We start from the raw sequence: 25,784 nt of genomic DNA, 5'->3' as shown, positions 1-25,784 counted from the left end.
TCTCACTGTTGTGGCCTCTCCCGTTGCGGAGCACAGGCTCCGGACGCGCAGGCTCAGCGGCCATGGCTCAGGGGCCCAGCCGCTCCGCAGTGTGTGGGATCTTCCTGGACCGGGGCACAAACCCATGTCCCCTGCATCGGCAGGCGGACTCTCAACCACTGCGCCACCAGGGAAGCCCTCTTTTTAGGTTTTATTCTATAGGTTTCTAAAAGTCCTCATGTGTTTTCTCAAATAAAGGATGAAATAAAAATTTTAGTCATATGTCTTAAGTTTCTTAAATTTGCAACAAAAGCAAAGTCTGAGTTTGTAGTGCATACACTGATCTTAGAAATAGGTATACAGTTGGGGTGAACATATATGGTGTGTATATGCATAATTACATACGTACACATGTATCCATTTACATATGATTAAAAACTACACTATGCAATGGGTCCACCAGAATTCCAGTTGGCAGTTGGCAGTCAGAAATCTTTATTTTGGCAGTCAGAAATCTTTATTTTTCTGGGTTCTCTGGCTACTTAATTTATCTTTCTCAATAGCTTCTTTTTCAAAGGAGGGGGTACATGTCTAACTTTTAGTTTTCCTGAAAAGACTTTCTGGGAAATCAAGAAAATGTTGCTTGCCCTTAAAAAAGTCAGTTTCTTCAGTATTCTAGTTAACAAGTGAATGGAGCTATTGATATGATTTTGGAATTTAATTATTTAGTCTTTGATATACCACAGTCTTTGTTTTTATTTTAAATAAAATAATTTTATTTAAAACCAAAACAAACAACTACTGAACTTCACATATTCCTACTTTGAAAGTTTTTGGAAGCTGCAGCTATTAGAATTTTGCAAAATTGGAAGGAATAACTGGTCAACCACCCACTCCTTTAGAGCCAGGTTTTATAGTACAAATCCATTATCTTATGTTTGAGGAAATTCCCAGAATAAAGGATCCTACCATTTAAATGTAAGAATGAAAATATTTAAAGCTACTTACAAAAAACTTCAGGTTAGCAGGTTTTAAATTATGTGTGCCCCTTTTACTGACTGTTTGTGTCCCCATAAAATGTGTATGTTGAAATCCTGTCTTCAGTGTGGCTATATTTGGAGATGGGGCCTCTAAGGAAATAATGAACGTTAAAGTAGTTAAGGTTAGGGTCCTGGATGTGGGGTCCTGATCTGACAGAACTGGTGTCTTTATAAGAGGCACCAGCAAGCGAGCGAGCTCTCTGCGTGCATGCACCAAGGAAAGGCTATGTGAGGAAATAATAAGGGGATTGTCTGCAAGCCAAGAAGAGAGCTCTTACTGGAAACCAAATTGTCCAGAACCTTATTCTTGGACTTCTAACTTCCAGAACCGTGAGATAATACGTTTATGTTGTTGAAACCACCCAGTCTATGGTATTTTGTTATGGCAGCCTGAGCAGACTAATACGGCCTTCATTAAAGTCCATTAGGTATAAAGCAGTGGATAACTCTCAGCTGGAGATGGTTTTGCCTGCCCCTGACCCCCAGGGGTGTTTTGGCAATATCAAGAAATAATTTTGACCGTCATCACGGACTGCAGGAGTGCTGTCTGCATCTAGCAGACCAGGCCTGCTGCTAAACACCCTCCAAGGCCAAGAACGGCCCCACGACAAAGACTAGGCCACCGAAATGGCAATGGCAAGATAGCCACCCAAGTGTCAATAGTGCTGAGGTTGAGAAACCTTGAACTTCTTTTTAGGATGTGTATGTTCTTTAAGCTGACAAGGGGCTTCCCTGGTGGCGCAGTGGTTAAGAATCACCCCGCCGGTACAGGGGACGCGGGTTCGATCCCTGGTCCGGGAAGATCCCACATGCCGTGGAGCAACTAAGCCCGTGCACCACAACTACTGAGCCCACGTGCCTAGAGCCCGAGCTCCACAACAAGAGAAGCCACCGCAATGAGAAGCCTGCACACCGCAACAAAGAGTAGCCCCTGCTCGCCGCAACTAGAGAAAGCCCACGTGCAGCAACGAAGACCCAAAGCATCCAAAAAATAAATAAAATGTTTAAAATAAATAAATATAATAAAATAATTTAAGCTGACACAAGTCCTTTATGGAAACAAGTGAATCATAAGGAGATATATACATTTAAGAGCTACAATATCCTGTGTGTTAGATGCAATTAATTTGTTTTCAATATTTGCAAAAGCCAATAAGCTGTAATTCCTAGAGCTAATTAAACTTATATCATTCCCTAAATGAAAACAAAACATTTGAGCATATATGCATGTGTGTGCATATTTGTGTGTGTATAAAATATAATTTTTTCTTAATCACCTTTTAAACTGCCGTACATTTCCTACCACTAGGTACTTATACTTTTCAAATAAATATTATATATGTAAATTTACTCACCCTTGCCTTAGAATTGATCATTTGCAAGCATGGCAGAACCATAAAAAAAATCATTTTGGAAAAGCGTGAAACTATTTCTTGACTGCAAAGGGTTTCTTTCCCCCTTTGGCAAAATTTTTCTGAGATAGTTGTATTATCTTAGCAGGAAAAAACCCCCAAAACCAACCAATCCAGTAGCAATTTTCAACAGGAAGCTCCCAGCTTCCTTTGCCAGAGCTTCTGGCCAATATCTGAGCAGTGAATATCTTCAGAAAGTGCTTCAAAACATTTGCATATATCAGCTGTTCCATAGGAAATATTAGTTTTAACAATTGAAATAAATGGTTGCAGTTCGAACAGTCTACCAGAAAACCAGTACTTCCAATGAAAGTTGGAAAAGACATATGCGTATTAGCTGGTACCCCTATAATTTTTTTATTGCCCCTTTCTTTTCAGAGTCTATGCAAATGTGACTCAGTAATTTTCATCCTACCACATAGTTACCATTGGCAACTTAATAAGGTGACTTTTTACATTCTGACCTCATAGGTCACTATAGTCCTTTTATTTTAGATGGAAGAAGTGTAATTCTTGGGAAATGGGAAAAAATGGGAAATTAGCGTTTCCAGTTTTCAAATATAATGTTGATTTTTTTTTTGTCTTACTAAGTTTGGCCAACTTCTAAGTAAGATGTTTTATTTTTGATTGCTAGCTAGTTCTTAAATAAATATTAGAAATAGCAGAGAAATAGTTACTTATGTGTCTAAATTGCCATCTCTAGTTTCATTCAGTTTTTATCTTTATTCTACAATTTATACTTCACTATATACATCACATACATATCATTTTAGATATATATTATATATGCTTGTACTATGTGTGTAATCACTTTAAAGTACACTTAATTACACTATAATATTTAAAAATTAATCAGGCATTTATTTTGAGACTCAGCTAATCTAAATGTACATCTTCCCTTGTTAGAATCACACGCTTTGTACCAATTTCAAAGGCTAATGAGAAAATCCTTCAATTCACAACTTAACAGTTTGTAACCTCAGAAATTGAGGATTTGATGACTTAATCTCTCATTAGCCTCAAATGGTCTACAAGGGGACATTTTTTACTTTTTCTGGGCAGGTTACTTATATTTAAAGATGGTAGAAAAATTATTAGAGAAAAATGGACTCATTCTGGATCAATATTTTATTGAACTTCCTCCGTTTCCTTAAAATATACAGTATATGCATTACAATGATGTCTTTGGAATCTGTGTTGTGTTAACTTATAAAAGGCCTCCTTGCATGGAGTCTAAGATATTTATGGTATAGGCAGTATAGTGTGGCCTGCTAGTCAGCTGGCCAGCTCACTGAAAATAAGATTCAGGTGCGATCCACAGAAGTAAACCGCAGAAGCATAACATTGTGAGAAATGTATTCGAACGGCATTTTCCCTTAGTGGATGTCGCAAATAGAAAGTGATGATTAAGGGGAAAGCTTATGTTATTGATGGTTGACATGTACTGTCACTGAGTTTTGCTACTTGTATTATTTTTAGTACCGTTAACAGATAGGGTCCTAGGTTAAGCAACTGCTGCTTGTTATTAGCTTGAGAACTTACGGAAAGAGAGAGAAATTATTAATATTTATTGCCAGGCTGTTATACCAGGAGCCATGTATGAGGCTGGCCCACTATCTCGCTCAATCCTCATACATCACCCGTGAGGTCAATGGTATTGTTACTATTTACAGGAAAGCTATGGTCACTCTGAGAAGTTAACTAACTTCCATAAGGTCACACGGCAAGTAAGTAACAAAGCTGTTGTTTGAACCAAGCTGTGTTTGGTCAGATGTACGATTATATGGCAATAAGGGGAACTGCATGTAGCAATCAAAACTGAATAGAAACTTCTTCATGTTTTTGCATTAATCCTAGCAACCCAGTTTATTGTATCTTGGGGTGAAATCTCTGATGATGTAGAGTAGTAGCTCCTATACAAAAATCTGCATATGTGAGTACAAGATACTGATTGAATTTCTGTTTTTAGATTTTTTAGAATGTATTGTCACTGTATAGATTTTAAAATGCCAAGTACATTGAATCCCTACACAAATCTTCCTCCCTAGTGAAACTTGCAGGCCTCATGTTACTTTTTCTCCTTTTATTGTGGCAGGCTTTATTTATTCTGTGTTCAAATTTCTGGCCTCTGAATAAAAGCATCATTAGGTTAGTACAACTCAGAGTCAAAATTTGGTATTAGATCTAGTTTTTATTCTGTTATCTTCATTGTCTCCAGAATGGATTTACAGTAGAATTCATCTATAAGCATTTAGTAAGAAGTGTTCATTCATTCATTCTGCAAATGCTTATTGAGGTACAGTGCTGGGAACTCAAGAGATGGATGAATGTGGAGAGGTACCAATGTCGTATTTACCTGAACTCTCTAGAAGGGTTGCTACTGGTGGTTTTCCTCAGAGCTTAGGCAATTCTCTGGAAGAGGATGTTTATTCTAACTTGCTTTTGACCTCTTTATTTGTCAAACCACAACTATTCAGCAGCATAGTAAGCATTAAATACGTTTTGACCTTCCTAAGAAGCTAAGTTTATCTCATATCAATTGCGGAGGCTACTCAGTTATTTTTTCCATACGTGTCAATGAAAAATTCACGTGGCTTTGCATAATTGTGTTCTGTAGTGTTTTCTGCTATATCAGAATAACCTGGAATACCGTTAAATGTAGATCCCTGGGCCCCAGACCTATTGCCACAAACTCTGTGGAGGAGGCTTGGTAGTCTGTGTACTTTGCCACAAAATGTCCTCAGTTGATGATTCTTAGGAACATAGCTTTTTGAAAGTGAGGCTGCAATCCAGTCAGATCAAGCTAAGCATGGAAAGGTGGCCTATGTAGGAAGTGTAGTAGAATGGTATTTTTCCTGAGTAGATGTAGTAAAGACAAAACGAAAACCCAAGGTCCGAGTTTCTATTAAAAGTTTTGAGATGCGGGGATACAGAATATATGGTGGTTTGCACGTGGTTTCTCTCCTTCGTTGTTTCAATCCAGGCTGTATTCCTAGGTAGGAGAGCCCTGGTGGTTTATGTTCAAGGGAGGCACTAGAATGAAGTGCGAGGAACACCAGTGTTAGTGTTGACAAAGCAGGGTTCAGGGCCCAGGGCTGTCTCTGTGTTATTTATGGAACTCTAGAAACTGATCTGAGTCAATTGACAGTAACTGAATCTTCAGAGTGGATATAACCCTGCTTATCTGCACTTAAATAAATCCAATCTTAGTAAGAAATGTGATGTGGAGATACTGAGAAGCAGAATTTCTCTTAGAGACAAGTTGTTCTTTGTACTGAAAAAGCAGGTTTTCTTTAAAAGACCCCAACTGGATATCCCTGAAATCAGACCATGTGTCATCCATGAGTTATTTGTGTTGGCCAGTCATCCCCTGTGGTTTATCTTGTGACTCGAAGTGTTGTTTTTATGAAAGTTGTTTTGCATCCAGATGCTTTTACACTAATCACGATCTCAACAGATGTCAAGCATGATGATTTCAGATGGAATAGCTCATAGATATGTAAATGTTACTTTACTTGTGAATTTATCAATAGCCATAACTAATAAATATTATAAAAGTTACCTTCATGCCAATATTTTGTTTTTCTCTTATTGTGTATACAATTTAAAATGCTCTGGGAGTGGTGGGAATAGCAGCTTCTGACCTTCCTCTGCTCCTTGGACAGTGCCAGGCAGTACCGAGGGTGTGACATAGACATTATCTTCTTTAATCTTAAAAATAAACTTATTCTTTTGTAGGTTATATAGCAATTTTGAAATGAATGAAAACCCTGAGGCTTAAAGGAGTTAGTTTTTTATGCAATTCATGCAGCTGATGAGTGAGAGAGCTAGGCCTCTACCCCAGGTCCTGAGGCCTGTAAGGTCCTTGCTATTGACCACTGTTCTCTACTGCCTCCTGACTTAAAATGTTATTAGTAAAGCTTTATTACATAAAGCTTGTTAAAATAAAAGGCAGTATCCTGTGATATAAACTTATGAACTTATTCCTAAAAAGCTTAATCAAAACGAGCCAGAAATAAATCATTCAAGTTAGAATTGTGACAGATTTTCTCACAAATATAAACATCAGTTTTCTGCGTCCATTTGCAGTACAAGGTCAAATTATGGTAAATAGATTTTTCTTAGAAAAATCAAAGAAAGCTCAAGAAGGTGGTTGATGGCTTCAATTAAATCTTTCTTTTACCCTCACAAACAGCTCTGATTAGATTTATTGGTGAAAGAAGTTGTCAAGGTGGTAATTCATGAGATAAGTTACTATCAATATGACTTGACAATACTATATTGAAATAATATGGGTCAATCCCTGACAACATTGCATAATACAGACTTTAATAAATATATTTTGATGAGAAGAATCATCCCAAAGGAAGGTATATTCACATTTCTTGTTTTATAGTAACTTATTTTTTTTCTCCATTTTATACTCTAAGTTTTTTGGAGGGTAAATATGTCTGTTTCTATTGTTGTATAATTCTTGGGTGATGTAGACTAGATTTACCACTGGAAGGTTAAAGGCTACATTTTTCACCAATATTTCACTATACTTACTAATCTCTATACACAGTGAGGAATGTGTGGAAATCTTCCTTTCATCTGTACATTTCTTAATATATTGGCTTATAACGCTTAGTAGTAATTTTAATGTTACTTCTTGTGAGATACATGTAAAGGTGTTTTACTGAAGATAACAGTGTGCCTTGAGTCCTCTAATTTCATTCCCTTACGACTCAGTACAAGTAAAAATAGATGGTAAAACTTCATCATTCTTTTGGGTTCATTAAAGTTAACCAGAAGATGTTACGGAAGGAGCCTAACATTTTATTTGATAATTCTGTGTTTTAATATTCCCCTGGCAGTTTGTAGATTTTTAAACTTGGAACTAGAAATATTAGTGCTAATGTTAAAATACAGGAGCTTCTTTAAGCTTGAAACTTTTTTCACATGTCTTAATATCTCATTTTGATAATACACTAGAGTGAATTCATCATTTACTCGAAATGTATAATAAAGTGATTTGGACTTTTTTCATTGTGTGAAAGACCCACAGTAGATTCAAGTGACGGGTTTGCGTCATTATGATTTTCTTAAGATTTGTGGATTTTATTATTTTTTTAAGGTGATATTTTCTGCTTTTGTTTCTTAGGGTCGTTGCTCCAGGGAGAACTGCAAATATCTTCACCCACCCCCCCACTTAAAAACGCAATTGGAGATAAATGGGCGCAATAACTTGATTCAGCAGAAGAACATGGCCATGTTGGCCCAGCAAATGCAACTAGCCAACGCCATGATGCCCGGTGCCCCATTGCAACCCGTGGTAAGCGTGTTCTCAGTTCTCGTTCCTGAAGTTTGTCATTCTGAGTGCTCACTTTCAGTGTTAAAGTGGTGATTGCACTAGATCAACTGAACATAGGTAACAGTATCAGTTACCTAGCATTTTCTAGCCAAACTAGCAGTCAAACCCTGGAAACAATTTTCACACCGTAAAGTTACTCATCTTCTGGCTAAATCATGTGGAAATTTACATTACAGCATGTTTGTCCCTCAAAACTCCCTTCAAATTAAATCCTGTGACTTGCAGACATTAAATGGTCTTTTTTTAAATGGTCGTTAAACTCATCAGTATAGTCAAGGTGCATTTTCAGGCTACCTTTAGCAGTAATAGTCATTTTAAAAATTGGTGTATATCATCTTTAATGTTGAGAAAATGTTTCCCTTTCCTCTCTCCTTAAAGAGAATCTATACAGTTCTCTTTCTTGAAAAGGAGCCTTTGTTATTCTTTTAAACTTAAATTGAAACTAGTTTATAGTTACAAATGCTAGGAAAATTCTGACAGTGACGAATCCATATCACGGACCTCGAAGTCTCATCAAAGGAGACCTAATCAGGAGAGGCAGAGACTCCACGAGCTTTTAAGAAAAGAGCAAAATTTTATAAACTGTAGGTGGTCATATGGATTTAATGTTTACTGAGCCATGTATGTACGTAACCTTTGATTCTGAGCATATTTATTTATTTATTTGTTTGTTTATTTGTTTGGATTTGGGAGGAGGGTGTATGTGACAAATGACTTTAATAACCTTTACTCACATTTATCCACAAAAATGTGAGAGATTAATATCGTAACTAATTTTAGGTTACAAAAGATGTTCTGATGTTAATTGTGATATAGTAATTCTGTATTTAAATGCATGTTGAAATTTGCAATGATCGGAATATTCCTGTCACTGACTTATATGCAATATTATGGGGTCATGGAAACGTGAAGACCCACATTTTTCTGATAGCTAACTGTAGCATGTATGCTAACTAATTTTTTTCCTGATACATTTTAACCCCTGAACTCAATGTAATTATTATTCTCTCTTAGAACTTAATGAACCAATCATTCCAAAAAAGAGGGGGGGATTGCATTTCGAGGTGGGAGGGATCTCCAAATCCAATCGGCAGTGATACCAATTATCAATACTATACAGTTGAGGTGAGAGAATATTATAATTCTGTCTGTTTTAACTTGATATATTTTTTCCATTATTGGGGACTCAGTTAAAAATATGATATCTTAAATTTATTTCTGTGACACCTGTTAATTTCACATGTCTGTGTTGGGATAGCATGAAGATTTCCATTTGGTTTAAAAAAAAGTTTAATCATTGTCTCTAGCGTAAAATATAGGACAAGAGTTCTCTTTTACACTCGACTCTCACATATGGTTTCAAAGATCTGATAAATCCTTGGGGTGGCTACTACGATAGTCAATATAATATCTCTCCTTGATGTGAGACACTTTGTTCCACTTAAACATTTAAAGCGTGCTGACCGGCAGGCTCTACCCTCTGGGTGACTGGGAGAACCTCTGAGATCAGCAAGTGTGGTTCCCAGATGGCAGAGAACAGGTCATGACAGTGAGTTCCTCACTGTGAAGTCTTGGCCCATCTCCTGAGTTAGTCCTTGAGTTTTACTCTCAAGGCCATTTCAGGGTCATCGTATGTGTAATCCTGGGACAAACTCTAAACACCATTTATGCTCATGTGTTTGAAATGCTAGTAACAAATATGTGTTGTTTAAAAAAAAATCAACAAGTCACAGATTTCTGAAACCATCAGAAAAATTACCTCATTTTCTGGTGTTATTGTTGGAAAATCCTCTGCTTAGACGGAGCATTTATTTTTATTAGTTGTGAGCCCATTCAGGCTTTATGTTAATTTTCCCTGATATGTCTAGATTTGAATGTGGAATTACCCTTCTGCTAAAGGCATCCTGAGATCATAGTCTAAAAGTAGACTCCATTCAGAGTGACGTTTTTGTACTGAGTATAGAAGTCATTTTAATTATTCAATTTTAAAGCATTTAGGGTTTTAATGACTGTAGAGAAGGCTTTAATCCAGGAAATTTGCCTTCAAAACCCCACCTGAGACTTTTCGATCCTTTTTGTAGTCAGCCCTGTTTTGATGAGGATAATGATATGGAAAATGTATATTCATATCAGAATATAAATTCAGAAATAAACGAGATGGTCATAACCAGCTGTTTACTGGAACTTTAGTGCTGGGCCTACAGAGAGGGATTATAACACAGCCAGGTGACTAATATGGAAAAGGGTTGCCACTCAGAGGAGGATGGCCACTAGAATAGATGGTGGTGTTTGAAGACGTGGTATAAACTTGGATCCAACCCAGGTAGTAGTGATAGCAAAGGAGATAATACTGTGAGCAGATTCATAACCTCAGCAGTATCAGGAATATCTGAGCAGTGACTGGACTTTTAGTCAAGTAAGTAAAGCATCTTAGTTCTCTAGGGCCAGCCAGTTTGGCCCCCAGACCATAACTGGAGGAAACATGAAGAGGGGAAGAGGCTAGTGAGGTCTAATCAAATTCAGAAGCATCTAGCATTATGCCTGGCATGTAGCAGAGATTTTAAAAATTGCTTGATAAGTGAAAGAAAGAATGAAGCAAAGAGTTTCCCGAACATGAGAAGAACAGGCAGAGGTTCAGGGTAGTTTACCCGTGCCAGAGTCCAAAGGAATTATAACTGGAACCAGAGCACAAGCCCAATTATAGAGACTGCAGCATCGAATGGGGAGTACAGGTGGATCTATTAGTAGACTGTTAGCAGAGGCAGCCAGGGACTTGATGAGGGTACTGTTGGGACCAGGAAATAGCTATCATGCCGCCCAGTTTGGGTTCTCATCTTCTCATAAATTTTGAGAGACCGGGTCTATAAATTTAAGATCTCCAGAACATAACACTGGGCTGGTCTGGGAAATGCAGGGATTTATAGGCGAATTTCTTGTTTTCATGGACTTGATTATGTTGTAATGAAATGTACCAAGCCAGGAATCTGAAAAAGAACATAACATTTGGGGGGTAATTACAGTACTCTGAGGGCATTGAAGGCACTCAGTACATTTTATGTCATAAATCCTCACAACCGTCCTATAAAAGTAGGGAATATTATCCAGCTTTAGAGATGAGGACTCAGAGGTTCAGAGAGTAACTAGTTTGCCCAAGTTACATAGCTAGTGAGTTAGCAGGGCCAGGATTTTCACCCAGGCCGTTCAGGTTCTGGCGTCCATGCTGTGGAAACACTAAATGGAGACGTGCCACCAACCAACTCCGGGTCTTTGGTGGATTCATTTAAAAACCCTGACCTTCTTCAGCATATAGTGAAAACTTTAAGATATATTATTTGAAAGGTCCTACCAATCTTATAATTATTCCAGTTTCATAAGATAAGAAAATAAGTAGTTGAAAATAAATAATTGAATGTATATGTCTACTTCCTAAAATTTAGCATAGTCAATTATCAAGTAATTGGTGTTAGTTCTATTATCATTTCTAAACCACTAATAAAAACACAAAAGAGCATTTTTTGCTTTATTGTATGATCTTTGAAGATAAATAGAGGACCTATAGTATTTAATTATCCAAATTAAAAGAATAAAATTTCTGGATTTTTTTTCTAGGTAGTACTTAAAAAAATACTATTATTTTGCCATACACTATCTGATGCAAAGGTAATCTAACAAGAAATTACTAAATAACCAACGATACACTGCACCCAGGGGCTCACAACTTAGATGCATCTGGTGTATTTCTTTGGTCCATCCCAGAAAGATGTTTTTCAGAAACCCTGTTGATTCCAGGTTCTCGGCGTTGCCCTTGAAGAGGTCTGCGTAAGCAGTGTTTTGAAGAGTGTATCTGAGCTCTGGAGGTCCCCTAGCAGTGCCCTCCCATGCCTTTCCCTGTGTGCCCAAAGGTTGGCCTTGGCCATCCATAATTTCCCGAGGCAGCTGCCCTGAAGGTACACACACTAGCTACTTCGAGGTACAAAACTCGTGTCGAATTCCCTATGCATTTCATGAACTTGAAGTAGGCTAGGGATAGAGAAATTCAAAGTTACTGGATTTAGCTAAAGTCTTAGGAGCTCCTTTGCTGCTCCTGTCGCCTTGCCTTTGCTGTCACTTCATATCCAAGCATTTTTTGGGCAGTTGGTTCCTGAAAGCTTTGAAGTCATCATTTGTCACACTTCCAGGAACACCTAGAATTCTTAAATTGTTTTTTAGTGCTTTACATTCCAGTTTATCCAACTAGTGGTTGAGATAAGGCTGCTTTATCCCCAAGTGTTTCTGGTAAAAATGGTTCCAGGTCAGTCACTCTGCATCTTATTTCATCCATCCTGCCCATCTTACTGCCTGTTTCTGTCAAGGAGCCTCTACTTCCTCAAGCAGCATGAGAATGGGCCCTGAATCTTAGGCACCAGGCCATATTTGTTGATACCTTTCTTCTTGGAGGGCTAGAAGTGAGTCTTCTTTATTCAAATGTTATTACTTCATTAAAAGTCACTTGAAGTATAATGTGAAATTAAGAATAAAGTAAGTGGTCATTTGATTTGCCCAGTCAGCAAGTCAGTCTAGAAGCAGAGTTTAAAACAGTATTTCTCATTTTATTCCAGTCATGGGCTACCTTCTTAGAAGAAAAGACACTGTAATGTAAATCTGTTGATAATTCCCGTTAGCTTTTGGCTCTATGTTTATATTCAAAATAATTGTTTACAGAGACTGTTTATAGCTCTTGTACAGGGCTGTGCTTACCCAGAAACATGGTTTTATATACCTTGATTTTGTGCTGTAAATTTTTTAAAAAAGCTTAATTTTTCCCTGTTTACATGTTTGACCATCACAAACACACCACCCCCCGCCACACACACACACAGAGGTAAAATCCAGAAAAGTCTGACTTAAAATTTGTGTTCTGTAAATCCCAGCACATACTGAGTATATATTATTTGTTTCATATACTCCCTCTATTTTATTAAAAATGGCGAACATTATATGCAAAACAAACACTGTTTCACACAGTGTTTTCAAATAAATTAGAATCCCTATGATATTTGCAAGATTACAGCATGGTAACAGTATGTTAATGAAACTTAGTTCAGTATGAAAAAAGTGACAATCAGAAATAAAATAAATTAAATTTTAAATAAGCATACTAAAGAAATTAATGATTAAAATTTGAGATTCAGAGGAAATAACACACAATCTTTTTTAATGTTCAAATATGTATACTAGAAAATATTTACTATATTTGCTAGTTAGTTTCTGTGGCAGAGAAAAATAGCAAATCCATAAATACATTTGTTAAGCAAATGTTTGTAGAGGACTTGTGTAGATGCCAAGTGCAGGATGTGCAAAATGGACAAAGCACAGTGCCTGAGACTGCACTCTGAGAGCCCAAGTAGAAGAGATGGTTAAGTAAACACACCTGGTGATCAATGCTGAACTCCAGTGACGAAGAATTACGTAGGAACAGAGGGTAGGAAAAGCGCCTTCATAGTTGGAGGTGTGCGTGGATCAGGGCAGACTTCGAGAAAGAGTCCTGATTCTTGAAGCCTAATTAGGAATTAAACAGTTGGGCTGGACAGGAGCAACCTTCACCGTGGAGGGAAAACCATGTTCAAAAGCAGGGAGCCACAGGAGGCACATATACTTAGAGACCTCACATAGAACCTGAAAACTGGACCTATTTCTGTATTTAAATAGTAGAAGACCACATAGTATATGGAATAGGATTTCCCCAGGAGCCTTAAAAACTACTGCTGCCTAGAGATTCTGATGAGTAGAGAGTGCCAGGGAGTTCCGGGCTTCAAGTCGTCCAGGTAATTCTGCTGGACAGCCAGCACTGAGAACCACTGGTTTTAGAACCACTTGGAATTAAACACACCGATGTCTAAATCCTAGGTCTTCCATGCACTCATTTGTGACCATGGGCACATAATCTCTGTGAGCCCTTTCCCTTATCTGCAAAATGAAACTAATAATATCCACCTGACAAGGCTGTAATTTATTCACTTTCATTCATTCATTCACTCACTCACATATTCAGTGTATATTTATTGAGGGCCTACTGTGTGCCAGGCATCATTCTCGGTTCTGGGAATTTAGTAGTGAACTAAACATGTATCCCCTCCTCCTTGTAACAAAAGCAGTGGAGTTTTTGCTTTCGTTTGCTCCAAGGAGTTTATACTCTACTATTATGAGGATTAAATATAATAACATAGGTAAAGCACTTAGCACAATGCCTGGCACACAATAAATAGAATTATTGTAATAGTCATGTTGGCACACAGTTAACGAGGGTCATAATGTGAAATTGAATAACATTTTCATTCATAATAAAGCCTGATTACCTTAATGGAATCAAATGTCTCATTTAAAACAAACAAGTGGTTAGCCCATAAATGCACCAGCATTAGTGAGATTGCAATTTGTTTTTCTCTGCTTGGGATGTTCACTGGCAAAAAGGCAATCATAAACCAACCTTCCTTATGCCTTCTGGGAACAAAGGTATCTGTAAATCATTATTACAAGGATATAGTTAGTATCAAATACACCAATTACATAGTTCTATGTTATCCTGTGGTTACTTCGGAGAAAATAGGATACTGCTCGATAATACCATTGTATTAATATCCGTCTTTGTGATTCTGCTGAATCCTCTTTCGGATGGCATTTGGAATGGAGAATTGGCAGTACCACAGTTCAAGTGCTTCACTAATCTGATTAGAGCACTCTGATGGGGCCGGCAATGACCTACCTCTAGCAAGGTGCTCTTTGAAAAAGGGATATAACAAATTTACAGAAATTCAAAAGAAATGAAGGAATGCTGCACTTCAGTGGGTTTTTTGGGCAGCTACTGGAATCCAGTTTCAAAGTACAGAGCTATTATTATCGATTGCCTGTTTAGCAAATAACTCTTTATCTGGAGAGGGAGCAGTTTGAGATAATGTTTGTTGAATAGTTGATGTTTTAGAATTTTAGAAGCTGCTACAGATTTTACTTGGGGACAGTGCCCTAAAGTTCTTCAGATTTGAATCTGTTCTGCTGAATTGTCAGAAAATTAATTCATGTGACGACTCTGTAGAAACAATCTAGTGGAAAAATTGTTTCCAGTTAATAAGATGAGTATTTTTATCTCATAAAAGTATTCTTTTATCTGTAATATGCAACTGCTACACTATATGCATTGCAGATTATAAATTTATTTTATTCGGTGATGTTCAGCAAAGCTGGATTTTACTGGCCACTGATCTTATTTTCTTAAAATAAAAATGCTTTTCTTCCCTCCATCAGTTTGTCAGTTGGACCTCTGCTTCTAAATAATTATAGTAGATTGTGCAGAGTGACACAAACATCTCAATAACTTTCTGAAGTATACATTTAAAGTGCCCTCTCTGGAAATACATATTAATTCATAGCAAGAATTAACATTGACCAGCTCTGTTCTCCATATTCTAAACTAGTCTTTTAGTCTTCTGTGCTAAATTTCTTATAATTCTTAAATAAGAGAAAAATTAGAGTGTTTTTCTGGCTGAAATGTCACATATTGTGTCCGACAGTATGTAACAGTGTAAGTTTAACCTGAATATTTCTGAATAGAGATCCAAGTTCAACATGTATTTACTATACAGGGCAACTCTTGTGTTGCTGCTGCCTTGGCAACCAGTAGTCAGTGAAGCAGTATCAGATCAGCTGCTGTTTGAATAAGTAACTGTTGATAGATGGAGATTGCTCTGGGCCCCAGTTTCTGACAGGTTATTGATTGTTAATATCTGGAACCCCCAATAGTTTCCTATTGTGCGTGGGTAGCTGCCTTGGGCAGGGATGGAACTGGGGACCGGAGGTATTACTTTAGGCAACTTCATCAAGAGCCATGAACCAGGCAGGGCAACTAACCATGGCATTCAAACCAACACATTAGGAACAACAATTATTTTAGTTTGAAAATATCGATGGAATCCATGGTATATTGTTTATTCACCCAAGTGAATCAAATTATGTATTAAATACTCTGTATTACATGGTCTTCTTAGTAAGACTGGATATGCTGGCTGCAAATATTTTGTCCTAAAACAATTTGTGAAGTCACGAGAAGGCTGTATCCTTTAGGATAGGCATTTTCAACCCCAGCGCTATTGACATTTGGGGCTGGATAAGTCTTTGTTACGAGGGACTGTTCTGTGTTATAGGACACTTAGCAGCCTCTACCCACTAGGTGCAGCTGGCATCCCCAGCTGTGACAACCAAAAATGTCCCCTGATATTGCAGAATGTCCCCTGCGAGGCAAAATCACCCATAATTGAGAACCACTGCCCTAAGAAAAAAGGTATACCTGAAATCTGTTTTACTCTTCTAAATACAGGATGAGTCAGGGCCAAATTAGATAAAGGATATATTTTATTTTTTTAAAGATATTTCTTCTGAGCTATAAGAATTACTTTTGTAACATGTCCATCTTGATTGCATAAAACCTTACACCAAGACTCTCTTGAATACTAAATGAACTCTGGGGTCATCTAACTTCTTATTCCTGTCAGAGGGAAGAATTATCTACATTCTCATGTCCCTTTCTTTCTAAAAGAAATTTCTGTGATTCTATTCCTTACTACAGGGTAAAGATAACAACAGATTGTTTAAAATTACCTTAATGAACAGGATCCATTTTGTCCATTTGGTTTTGTGTTTTGGAAACAAACATTATTATTACACACAGCATTAAACATCAAGAATGAAAACTCCATTGAATTAGGAAGTTGAAAATTTACCACCAATAAGGTGGAAAATTGTGCTAGGTTAGCTTCTGAAAACTGGAGAAGCACATTGTTAAAATAGATTTCAGGTAAATTATTTAATTTTATTCAAAAACATATTTCCTGATATGCAAATTTTCATATCAACAAATAGAAACTATTTTCATATATTCATGAAAGCATTCCTGGCAAAAAAAAAATCTATCTTGTAGCATTTTATTCAATGCTACTATATGTATTTCCTTGAACAATCAGAATGCATTTCTTTAGAAGTGTTCTTTTTCAGACTTCACATTTCAGAATAGTTTCTCCCTAGTAAGCTGAATTTGTTAAGTGTCTCACGAAGGTGTAATAGGCTGGTGGGAGATTTATAATTTCCCCAGGAAAACCTGCAACAAATATATATGCCAAATACTTTATCTTATATGCTCAAAAGAAATGGTGTCATCGTCACCTTTCACGTATCCCATAAGATTTATTCACAGTTTACATTGACTGTGAAATTCTGCTGTCCACTGTCAGTTCTGCTTTATTTATTCTAGATAATAGGACACTTGCAACCTATTAACAGTTGTAAACAGATCTTTTAAGTACATCTGACATAGCAATTATGAAATGTATTTCTTAGACAAGTTTCCAGGATTAAATCAGGACAAAGGTGGAGATTAGGTAACCACAAGAAGTTTCTGTATTGAATGGTTGAGCTATTTTTCAAAAAGAAATTGCAAGTATTATAGACCCCAAGCTTCAAAATCCCAGTGGAACATTTAATGGATAATTACCCATTCTATTTTAGAAAAACGTTGATTTGATGAATGCTTGTTTTAAGAAACATTCTTATCCTAAATGAGAGTAAATAAACATACAGTTGAATGGAGAGAGGGAGGGAGGGAAAGAGGAAGCAAAGGGAGAATGGGTTATGAATGAATGCATGGATACATGGATGGAGGATAGATATATAATGCAGGATATCAACTTTGAACCAAGACCTGCCGATTAAATTTTGCTTTGTATTTTATTTTTCAGCCAATGTTTTCAGTTGCACCAAGCTTAGCCACCAATGCATCAGCAGCCTTTAATCCCTACCTGGGACCTGTTTCCCCAAGCCTGGTTCCAGCAGAGATCTTGCCGACTGCACCAATGTTGGTTACAGGGAATCCTGGGGTCCCTGTACCTGCAGCTGCTGCAGCTGCTGCACAGAAATTAATGCGGACAGACAGACTTGAGGTAGGAGTGATTCGCTGGTGTCTTTCTGCATTCCATTCTAAATTTCAAAGTGTGCTCTTTGTTTATTTCTTCCATGGCCATAAAGGTTAAAAACAATTCAAAGCAGAGATTTTGGTTTAGTGTTTGGAGCGTTTGTCTAGAATATAGATATGCTATACCTGATGAATGTAACATTTATAGAAGCCACAACATCCGCATGTAGAATAATGGGTAAGAACTTGGACTCTGGGATCAGACGGCTTATTACTTCACTGTGCCTCAGTTTCCTCATCTTCAAATTGGGGAAACCTATGGCATTTACCTCAAAGAATTAGTCAGTGTCTGGCACACAGCAGAAGCTTCCTAAATGTTTCTTGTTATTGTTGCTATTAACAAATTCTATCAATCCCCTGGTACTTGTCCTCATAAAGATGTTATTCAGTTACTCTCTACAAACTGTTTTGAAATTTATCGTTGCAAGTTTCCTCATAAGCCTCATAATATTTTGGTTGGAATAGCAAGGCAGCCTTGTTTGTGAAATGTGATTATAAGTTTTTAAATTGTAAATTGGGTGATGCTCTCAGTCTTAGAGTCAAGGATGATCAGATGTATATACTTTGCTGTTGCTACATGAAAAAGAAATTAAAGATATAAATCTTATGCTGAAGTGGTTGTTGAGAATTTTAGCATGGCTGTAAATTAGTGAACTTGGTAAACTCTAGATGAAGGGGAAAAATGGCAACATTACTGTACATTGAAGCTCTCAAATCTAGCATTGGTGTCCATATAAAGAGCAAATGAGCTCTTCCTCTGTTTCCTGGTTAGCATGAGGCAGTACTTAGTGCTGAGAACGTTTACGTGTCTTAATTACTGAGAAAGCGGAAAAACAAGGCCATTGTGTGAACATAATTGACTCTAATCAGTTCAGCAGGAATTTATTTAATAAGCACCAATTTTTTGTTTATTAAGTTTCATTGCACGCATTACAAAGGATCTCAGATAGTTATAACTGCCACCATCTTTTTGACGGTAATAACGATAGTTGATATTTATTGGGTATTTACTATCTACCAATCACAGCGTTACCCCTTCATATGCAACACATTTAATCCCCAAAACAATCTTATGAGGAAGATACTATCATTAACTCCATTTAACAGGGCGATAAATTTATGGAGAGAGAGGTAAGGTAACTTATTCAAGGTCACGTGGGTAGGATGTTCCGGTGGGGAATGAACTCAGAACTACATTTTTAAACACTAGTATATTACTCTCCCTTCCCACACAGGTGATAGTACAAAGAGGAGGCAGTAAATTTTGGCTTGTGTGTTCCCTTTAGAGTTTTCATTTGTTTGTTTATTTTAGGCTTGTTTTTTACCTTTCATTGAACGTTTTGGGAAAAGCTACTAATTACAAGAGTTCCACAAGGAGAACTCAGGAAGGATATTGAGACTTAATTGCACGCCCTCTGTGCACCAAGGACTCTGCTGTGTGCTAGAGATAACACCTTGACTTGTGGGTGGTTCGTCATTGCACAATTGTTCTTGCTCATTGATTAACTAATGCTGTTTGCAGATAAACTGGGAGGAAATTTAAGAAATGTTAAATATTTAAAAATTATTAGATGTGCTCAACGTATGAATCATCCCTCCCCCACCCCCACGCACCGACCTTTCTGAAGCAAACCCTGGGTTCATAATGTGTAATTGTTGATTGTTTAATGGGAACCAAATAGGCAGTCTGAGATAACTTGATGGAATTAATTATTAATAGATGATATTCCTAAAGCTGAGAACGTCTCTATTTAAATCTCTGTCAAAGAACCTCTTTAAAAGGCTGATTGTGTGGTCAGAACTCTTTTAAACTAATCCTCCCACAATTTTAGGTAGTCTGTAATTGGTTATATTTTGTATGGTGCTTAGTTAAAATGAAGACTTCTGTCTTTTGTTTTGTTTTGTTTTTCTTTTGCAAGAAGCTACTTTGAGTATTTTGTCTGTCTTCCTTTCCCATAGTCACAACAAATGGCTACTGTTGCAATGACTGTCATTTCCTTTTAACCCGAATTCCACTTATCTAAATGCCTGATGGTAGGGCAGCTTCCTTATTCTCCTGCACAGGATCTGACTCAATGTCACAGTTACAACCTGTTAGGATGTTGCAATGTGAAGCTAAGGGGCACCTTTCTCCTAGCACTTGTGATTTTAGACACTCCTATCTTCAGGGTATTTCCTCTCATGCTAATTGCACTACATCTTGGAGTCTAAAAGACATGGCGGTAAGTACACACACTTAATTTACACATCTAGTTATTTGGGGTTTAAATCTATACTCTATTTTTAACTCATGGAACTCCCAAGTACATTTTAGAATTTTGAGTTCCTTTTGAGGTGAACAGATTTTGAATCAGTTAAAATATTGGCCAATTCTTCTTGCCACTTCTTTCTCTCTTTGGCTACAAAATAGACAATGAAGAAGTTAAAAACATGGTAGATCATCAGCCTTCTGGTTCTGTTTAGAGGAACTAACACATATTTATATTTATAGCACCCAGTGTGATACTACAAAAAACGTTAAATTGAAAAACAGGAATCGAATCCAAGGATTAGTGCTGGTGATTTTGCTAGTTAGGTGAGTAAGCATAGGTCAAGTTTTCGATATTTTCCGAGCTTCATATTCCACACATATTAAATTAGGGGAATATACCAGACAATCTCTAAGATCACCTCCAGTTAGGACATTCTAGGTGAAATTTAGGTCATTTTCCTGTGTTTAATGCCAGCCACAAACTACTGTAAAGGTATTTAACACATAAATAACACGCACACACCCCTAAGCTTTCTATCACTATTCATATTATCCATTCTTTGTTGGATGTCTTTTAAAAGACCTTGTAGCTGCATACTTTCTGTGCTGTAAAATTCAGTCTTCATGGTCTTCTCTAAAGAGGAGCAAGTCTCCCGAATATCAGTCACTGAAATGAGGCTTTGAAAATTCCATTTTGTGACCTTGGGATGCCCTTGTGTAATTTTCAAGTAGCGGTCATTTTCAATGATTATTTTAAGAAATTGTTAAAAATCTGTAGGTACTGGAAAGGACTGAGGTTTTTAGTCATATCTTTGCTTCATTACAAAGAGTTGGTAATTAAGGAAATCACTGTTTGACTTATTTTCACGACACACAATAATTTTTTTATGGTGCAAGAAGGATCCATGAATGCATTTATTCTCTTGTTTATTCAACAATATCCAATGAAGAACTGTTGAACATCTTACACATAAAAACTGTTGTAAGGAATATCTTGAAGCCTTATAAGGTTATCAGCTGTGTTATTAACAACAAGAAAAGGTCCACCAGAATAGTGCCAAGCTCATAAATGATGCCCAGTAACTTAGTCAGTGAAGGAATAAATGAGTCAGTCAGCCAGTTAATCAATTAATTAATCACAGAACGATACACGCCCTTATTCAGAGCTTAGGGTAATGTAACCGAAGAGATAAAATATGACACATTTTAAACATGTGTTAGCATTCTCCTTGAGAACATGTTTACATTTTGAACATTCCAGCTACAAAGTATGGCATCTAGTTCATGCCCCTAGTCCTAGAGCAATGGTTTTCAAGCTGTAATGTGATTAGAATCACTTGGGACGATTGTGAAAAACGCAGGGCCTGGGAATTCCCTGGTGGTCCAATGGTTAGGACTGGGGCTTTCACTGCCCAGGGCCTGGGTTCTGTCCCTGGTCAGGGAACTAAGATCCCACAAGCCACACAGCACAGCCAAAAAAAAAAAAAAAAAAATTAAAAACTAAAAAAAAAAAAATTTTAATGCAGGGCCTCATCCCCACAGACCGATTCAGTGGGTCTTTAGCGGGTCTCTGAAATCCTTTGCACAGATCTGCCAGGTGATTCTAAATGCAAATGGTGTATAAAATACCTATTCCAGGGATGCCAGCACCTGTCATTTAAGTCTTAATTTTCATCATTTACCTCATGTACAGTTACTTGTATACAAAAATCTTCCTCCTCCAATGCATTTAGCATTCTACATTTTGTGAAATTGCTGAGAACACAATGTACAGCATTATGAAATATTTTAAGCAATTGGTGATAATTTTTAGGGTAATTTATACTGCATAACAGCATTAACCAAACAAAAGACAAACCAGTGGCCACATATTTCATATGCTGATGGAGACATTAGATTGCCATTTTGTGAACTACATCATTTTTATATCAATAGTCTGTATGACAAAAACATATGACATATTCCAGGGAAGGAGAGCAAACCACTAGGCTTCTGATACTTTTCAGTTAAAGTTTGTTTTAAAATAAAGTATTCATGTGCCGAAAGTTTTATTCTACTGAGGTAATCATGACGTGAATTTCTAATTCAGACCACTGGATACTGAATGCTTCCACTACTTACTGACACAAAAGAGTCTAGTGACTTTTTTCATATAGACATAAAAACATATGATACCTACTGCCTACACAAAAAAGAGCATTTAAAGATAAATGTGGATTCAAGTGATAGTGAAAGGCATTCCTACATGACATTATTATAGGCATTGAATGGATTTGTCATGATCTATTGCATATAAAAGATGCAATTCAAAATAAGATTAGAAAAGCAAATGCTTTTAATAATATAAGAAAGGCTTACTGATAGAATTATTTTACTTCCGTATTTTTGTAGAGAGTGTTTGGCTATTGCTTGTATGATATTTTAATTTCTTTAGAAAAGTACCAAGAAATATTGAGTTTTATGCACACAGGTCTATGTAGTCTACATTTTTTTTAATTGTAATAAGGCTTTAGAATGACTCTCTAAAATGTGGTCACACCCCCCATTTAAAACATCTAGTCTCTGTCGATTATTACTGTCTGTGATTAGTTTGAGTTTTGTTTTAGAGATGATAGAGTTGTACATTGTTTAAAATAAGGGAATTGCTAATCCTGGCTCAGCCAACTCATATTTGCTGTTTTTCCACCAATTTCTTCATACAAATTAAAGCTAAAATGCCCCTGTCTTTGCAGTTATTTAGAAGGAGTAGTAAAGGTAACTATAGATCTGAACATTTGGCATATTGATGAGCTTGTTTCAGATGTCCTGTCATGCATAGAAATGAGTAAATGAAAATCTGGCAGTGTATTTAATGGGAAGTTTTATTTAGTTGGTCATTCCTGTATATTCAGATTTGATTTTTTTAATTACATAAGGTCAAATGACAAATTCTTAGCTATATCATCTATAGAAATATGCTTGTCTTCACTGGCCTGGTGGTAATGATAGGTTCCACCTTTTAGATTTCAAAGAAAACTCCCAGTTGATCTTAACAGAAATTCTCTGAGGTAGCTAAAGTAGATGTCTTTTTCTTCAGTTTTTAAAAAATGAGGTTCAGGTAGACCAAATTTGTACAATTATCAAATAACAGACTGAAACTAGATATCGCATCATCAGATATTTATCTTGGGAATGTAATTTTACCAACAATTAACTAAGATCATTTCCCCTAATCACCAGAATTTTAAGATGTGGATATTTGAATTCGTTTTGAGTTGAAAACTCAGGTAATTTCTTTGTATTAGATTGTATATTCATGACCTGTAATGCTTTGGGTTCTTTGATAAAATTGATTATCCAGTATTTCTTTTTTAAAGTGTTGTGTTAGCTCAAACTTAATAAAGTCCATGATGCTTACTGTTGAACAACGGGTATGTATGTGTCTTTGAATAAGCTCCTTAATATTGGTCATTAGGTTTAAATTGACTTCCCAGAGTATTAAAGTACCCTGAGATGGGCTTCCCTGGTGGCGCAGTGGTTGAGAGTCCGCCTGCCGATGCAAGGGACACAGGTTCGTGCCCCAGTCAGGGAAGATCCCGCATGCCGCGGAGCGGCTGGGCCCGTGAGCCATGGCCGCTGAGCCTGCACGTCCGGAGCCTGTGCTCCGCAACAGGAGAGGCTACAACAGTGAGAGGCCCGTGTACGGCAAAAAAAAAAAAGTACCCGAGAGTCCCTCTTCCCTGTTACGGTTAGCCCTCTCTTCCTGCTTTGAATGTTAGTCTCTAAAGATGACTAACTATGTTAAGCACAAAACATAGAATGTCTCTTAAATAACATGCAAATGGCTGTTTAGTTTTGAATAAGTTCATCCATTGACCTTAATTTCCTTAGACTCTCAAGCCTTAACTTGCAGAGTAATGATGAATTTAATACTACTTATACAACCTATTATTATTTTGACCATTTTGAAATATGTTTGTCATGTTTATAGAAATTGAGATCGAATAACAACTGTTTAATCAGATTTGTATAGTGTGTTTTAAGCTATCTGTACATTATCTTATTCAGTATTCATGATTCCAGAGCTAGTAAATATAAACACTAGATAGAACTGAAAATTTCTGATTTCAAACTCTATTCTCTTTCCACCCTACTACTGCTATTTAATTAACCAAAGAAGGTTTATGTAGAATTAATTTAGATTTCCTTGGGAAGTTTTTCTGATTGCTTTTTCTTTTGATTATTTAAAGTTTATATGCCAAAGGTGTTTTTCTGGAAATGGAATTTTCAGTGAATATTTTTATTGAAATGACGGTTTTTACTGTAAAAGCAACCTCTTATCCATTTTGTATGAAAGTTTCCAAAACTTACCTGATTTCCAAAGCAAATCCTGCCTTAATACTTTTTTTTTTTAATCGAGTATAGTTGATTTACAGTGTTGTGTTAGTTTCAGGTGTACAGCAAAGTGAATCAGTTATATGTATACATATATCCACTCATTTTTAGATTCTTTTCCCATATAGGCCATTACAGAGTATTGAGTAGAGTTCCCTGTGCTATACAGTAGGTCCTTATTAATTATCTATTTTATATATAGTAGTGTGTATAGGTCAACTGCCTTAATACTTATAGTACATATAAGTACTTATACTTACAAACATTCTTTCTGATTGAAGCACATTATGTGTTTAGCTAATATCAATAGATGGAATTATTTTCATCTAGGTTTGAAAACCACTTACCAAACTGTAAAAAGTACTTATATATGTTGACCCACTAATGCCATTTCTGCACATTTATCCTTAGAGAATGATTTTTTTAAAGAGTGTGGTCATGAATATACTCTTTGCAACATTATTTGTAATATGGGAATATTGGAAATAATCTAGATGTTCTCTGAAAGAGTTACCTATATTATACACATCTGTTTTATGGAATTTGATGCAGCCAGCAAAAATGATGACTCTGGACACTATTAAGTAAAACAAACAAACAAAAAGCTTATGCTACATTGTTGAGCAAAAACAGATCACCAAGTAATAGCCATACTATAGTTACAACTATTTGAAAAATATGTTCGTGCAGAAGATTGGATGAGAATAGAAAAAAGAGCCATAATGTTGTTAGGATTTTCAAATCCTAATTTTATCTTCTTTGTTCCAAATTCTCTGTGTGGTAAATTGTGCGATTTCTTATCCTGATTTGAATTATAAGGTTAGATTTGTTGAAATTTTGTCTGTCAACTATAATTTGGTAACACAATACTACATACAACTAAGAGATTTCTTTTGGGGAAGCAACACAGTCTAAAGTTTGCTTCAGTTTATCAGGCCAAACCCATATTCAGCAGTCAAGGGATAGATCCCATTTTATTGATGGTCATTAGTAGAGAAAAATCTGTTTGAAAAGCTTTGGGAAGTTTGTTCTGTTCAGATAGGTACCCAGCAATCCATATATACAAGCAAAGCTTGGCAAACTTCTCTAGCCCCTCTAGCCTTGTAGCTCTCACCAGTACAAGTTTTCACAAGAGATTTTCAGTTTCTTCTCTATTTTTTTCAAAGGCAAGAATAATAGGAGAACAGCTATTTCAGTATATTTCTTCTGTTCCATTTCTCTTGTCAGGAGGAACCTTAAGTTGGAAAAAAAAAATAAAACAGTCAAAAATGTATATCATGCAGAAACAGTTACCTAAGTTCTTGGAACATCAGAAAAGGCTGGATTTAGGAACAAAATTCTGAGCTAACTGCTAGTTATCAGCTCTGCTTAAATGTTTTTT

The 25,784-nt window shown here is 36.5% G+C and overlaps 1 protein-coding gene across 17 annotated transcripts in view; it reads left to right on the top strand.

Annotated features, from left to right (window-relative positions):
- Positions 1 to 25,784, top strand: part of MBNL1 (muscleblind like splicing regulator 1) — a 176,514-nt gene that overhangs the window by 128,080 nt on the left and 22,650 nt on the right. For 13 of the 17 annotated variants that reach the window (XR_012331301.1, XR_012331300.1, XM_019934373.3 and 10 more), the window contains 3 exons: positions 7,575 to 7,745; positions 8,799 to 8,909; positions 17,546 to 17,746. Coding sequence is in view for 15 of the 17 variants with exons in the window: in XM_019934370.3 (XP_019789929.1) it covers positions 7,575 to 7,745; positions 8,799 to 8,909; positions 17,546 to 17,746 (483 nt within the window). In the remaining 2 variants the exon portion in view is untranslated. The remainder of the gene's footprint in view (positions 1 to 7,574; positions 7,746 to 8,798; positions 8,910 to 17,545; positions 17,747 to 25,784) is intronic. The other 4 variants (XM_004314924.4, XM_019934368.3, XM_019934371.3 and 1 more) reach the window with 1 other exon arrangement.

The sequence above is a fragment of the Tursiops truncatus genome, chromosome 4 (assembly GCF_011762595.2).
Source record: "Tursiops truncatus isolate mTurTru1 chromosome 4, mTurTru1.mat.Y, whole genome shotgun sequence".
NCBI lineage: Eukaryota > Metazoa > Chordata > Mammalia > Artiodactyla > Delphinidae > Tursiops > Tursiops truncatus.
This window is presented reverse-complemented; position numbering and strand designations above follow the sequence as displayed.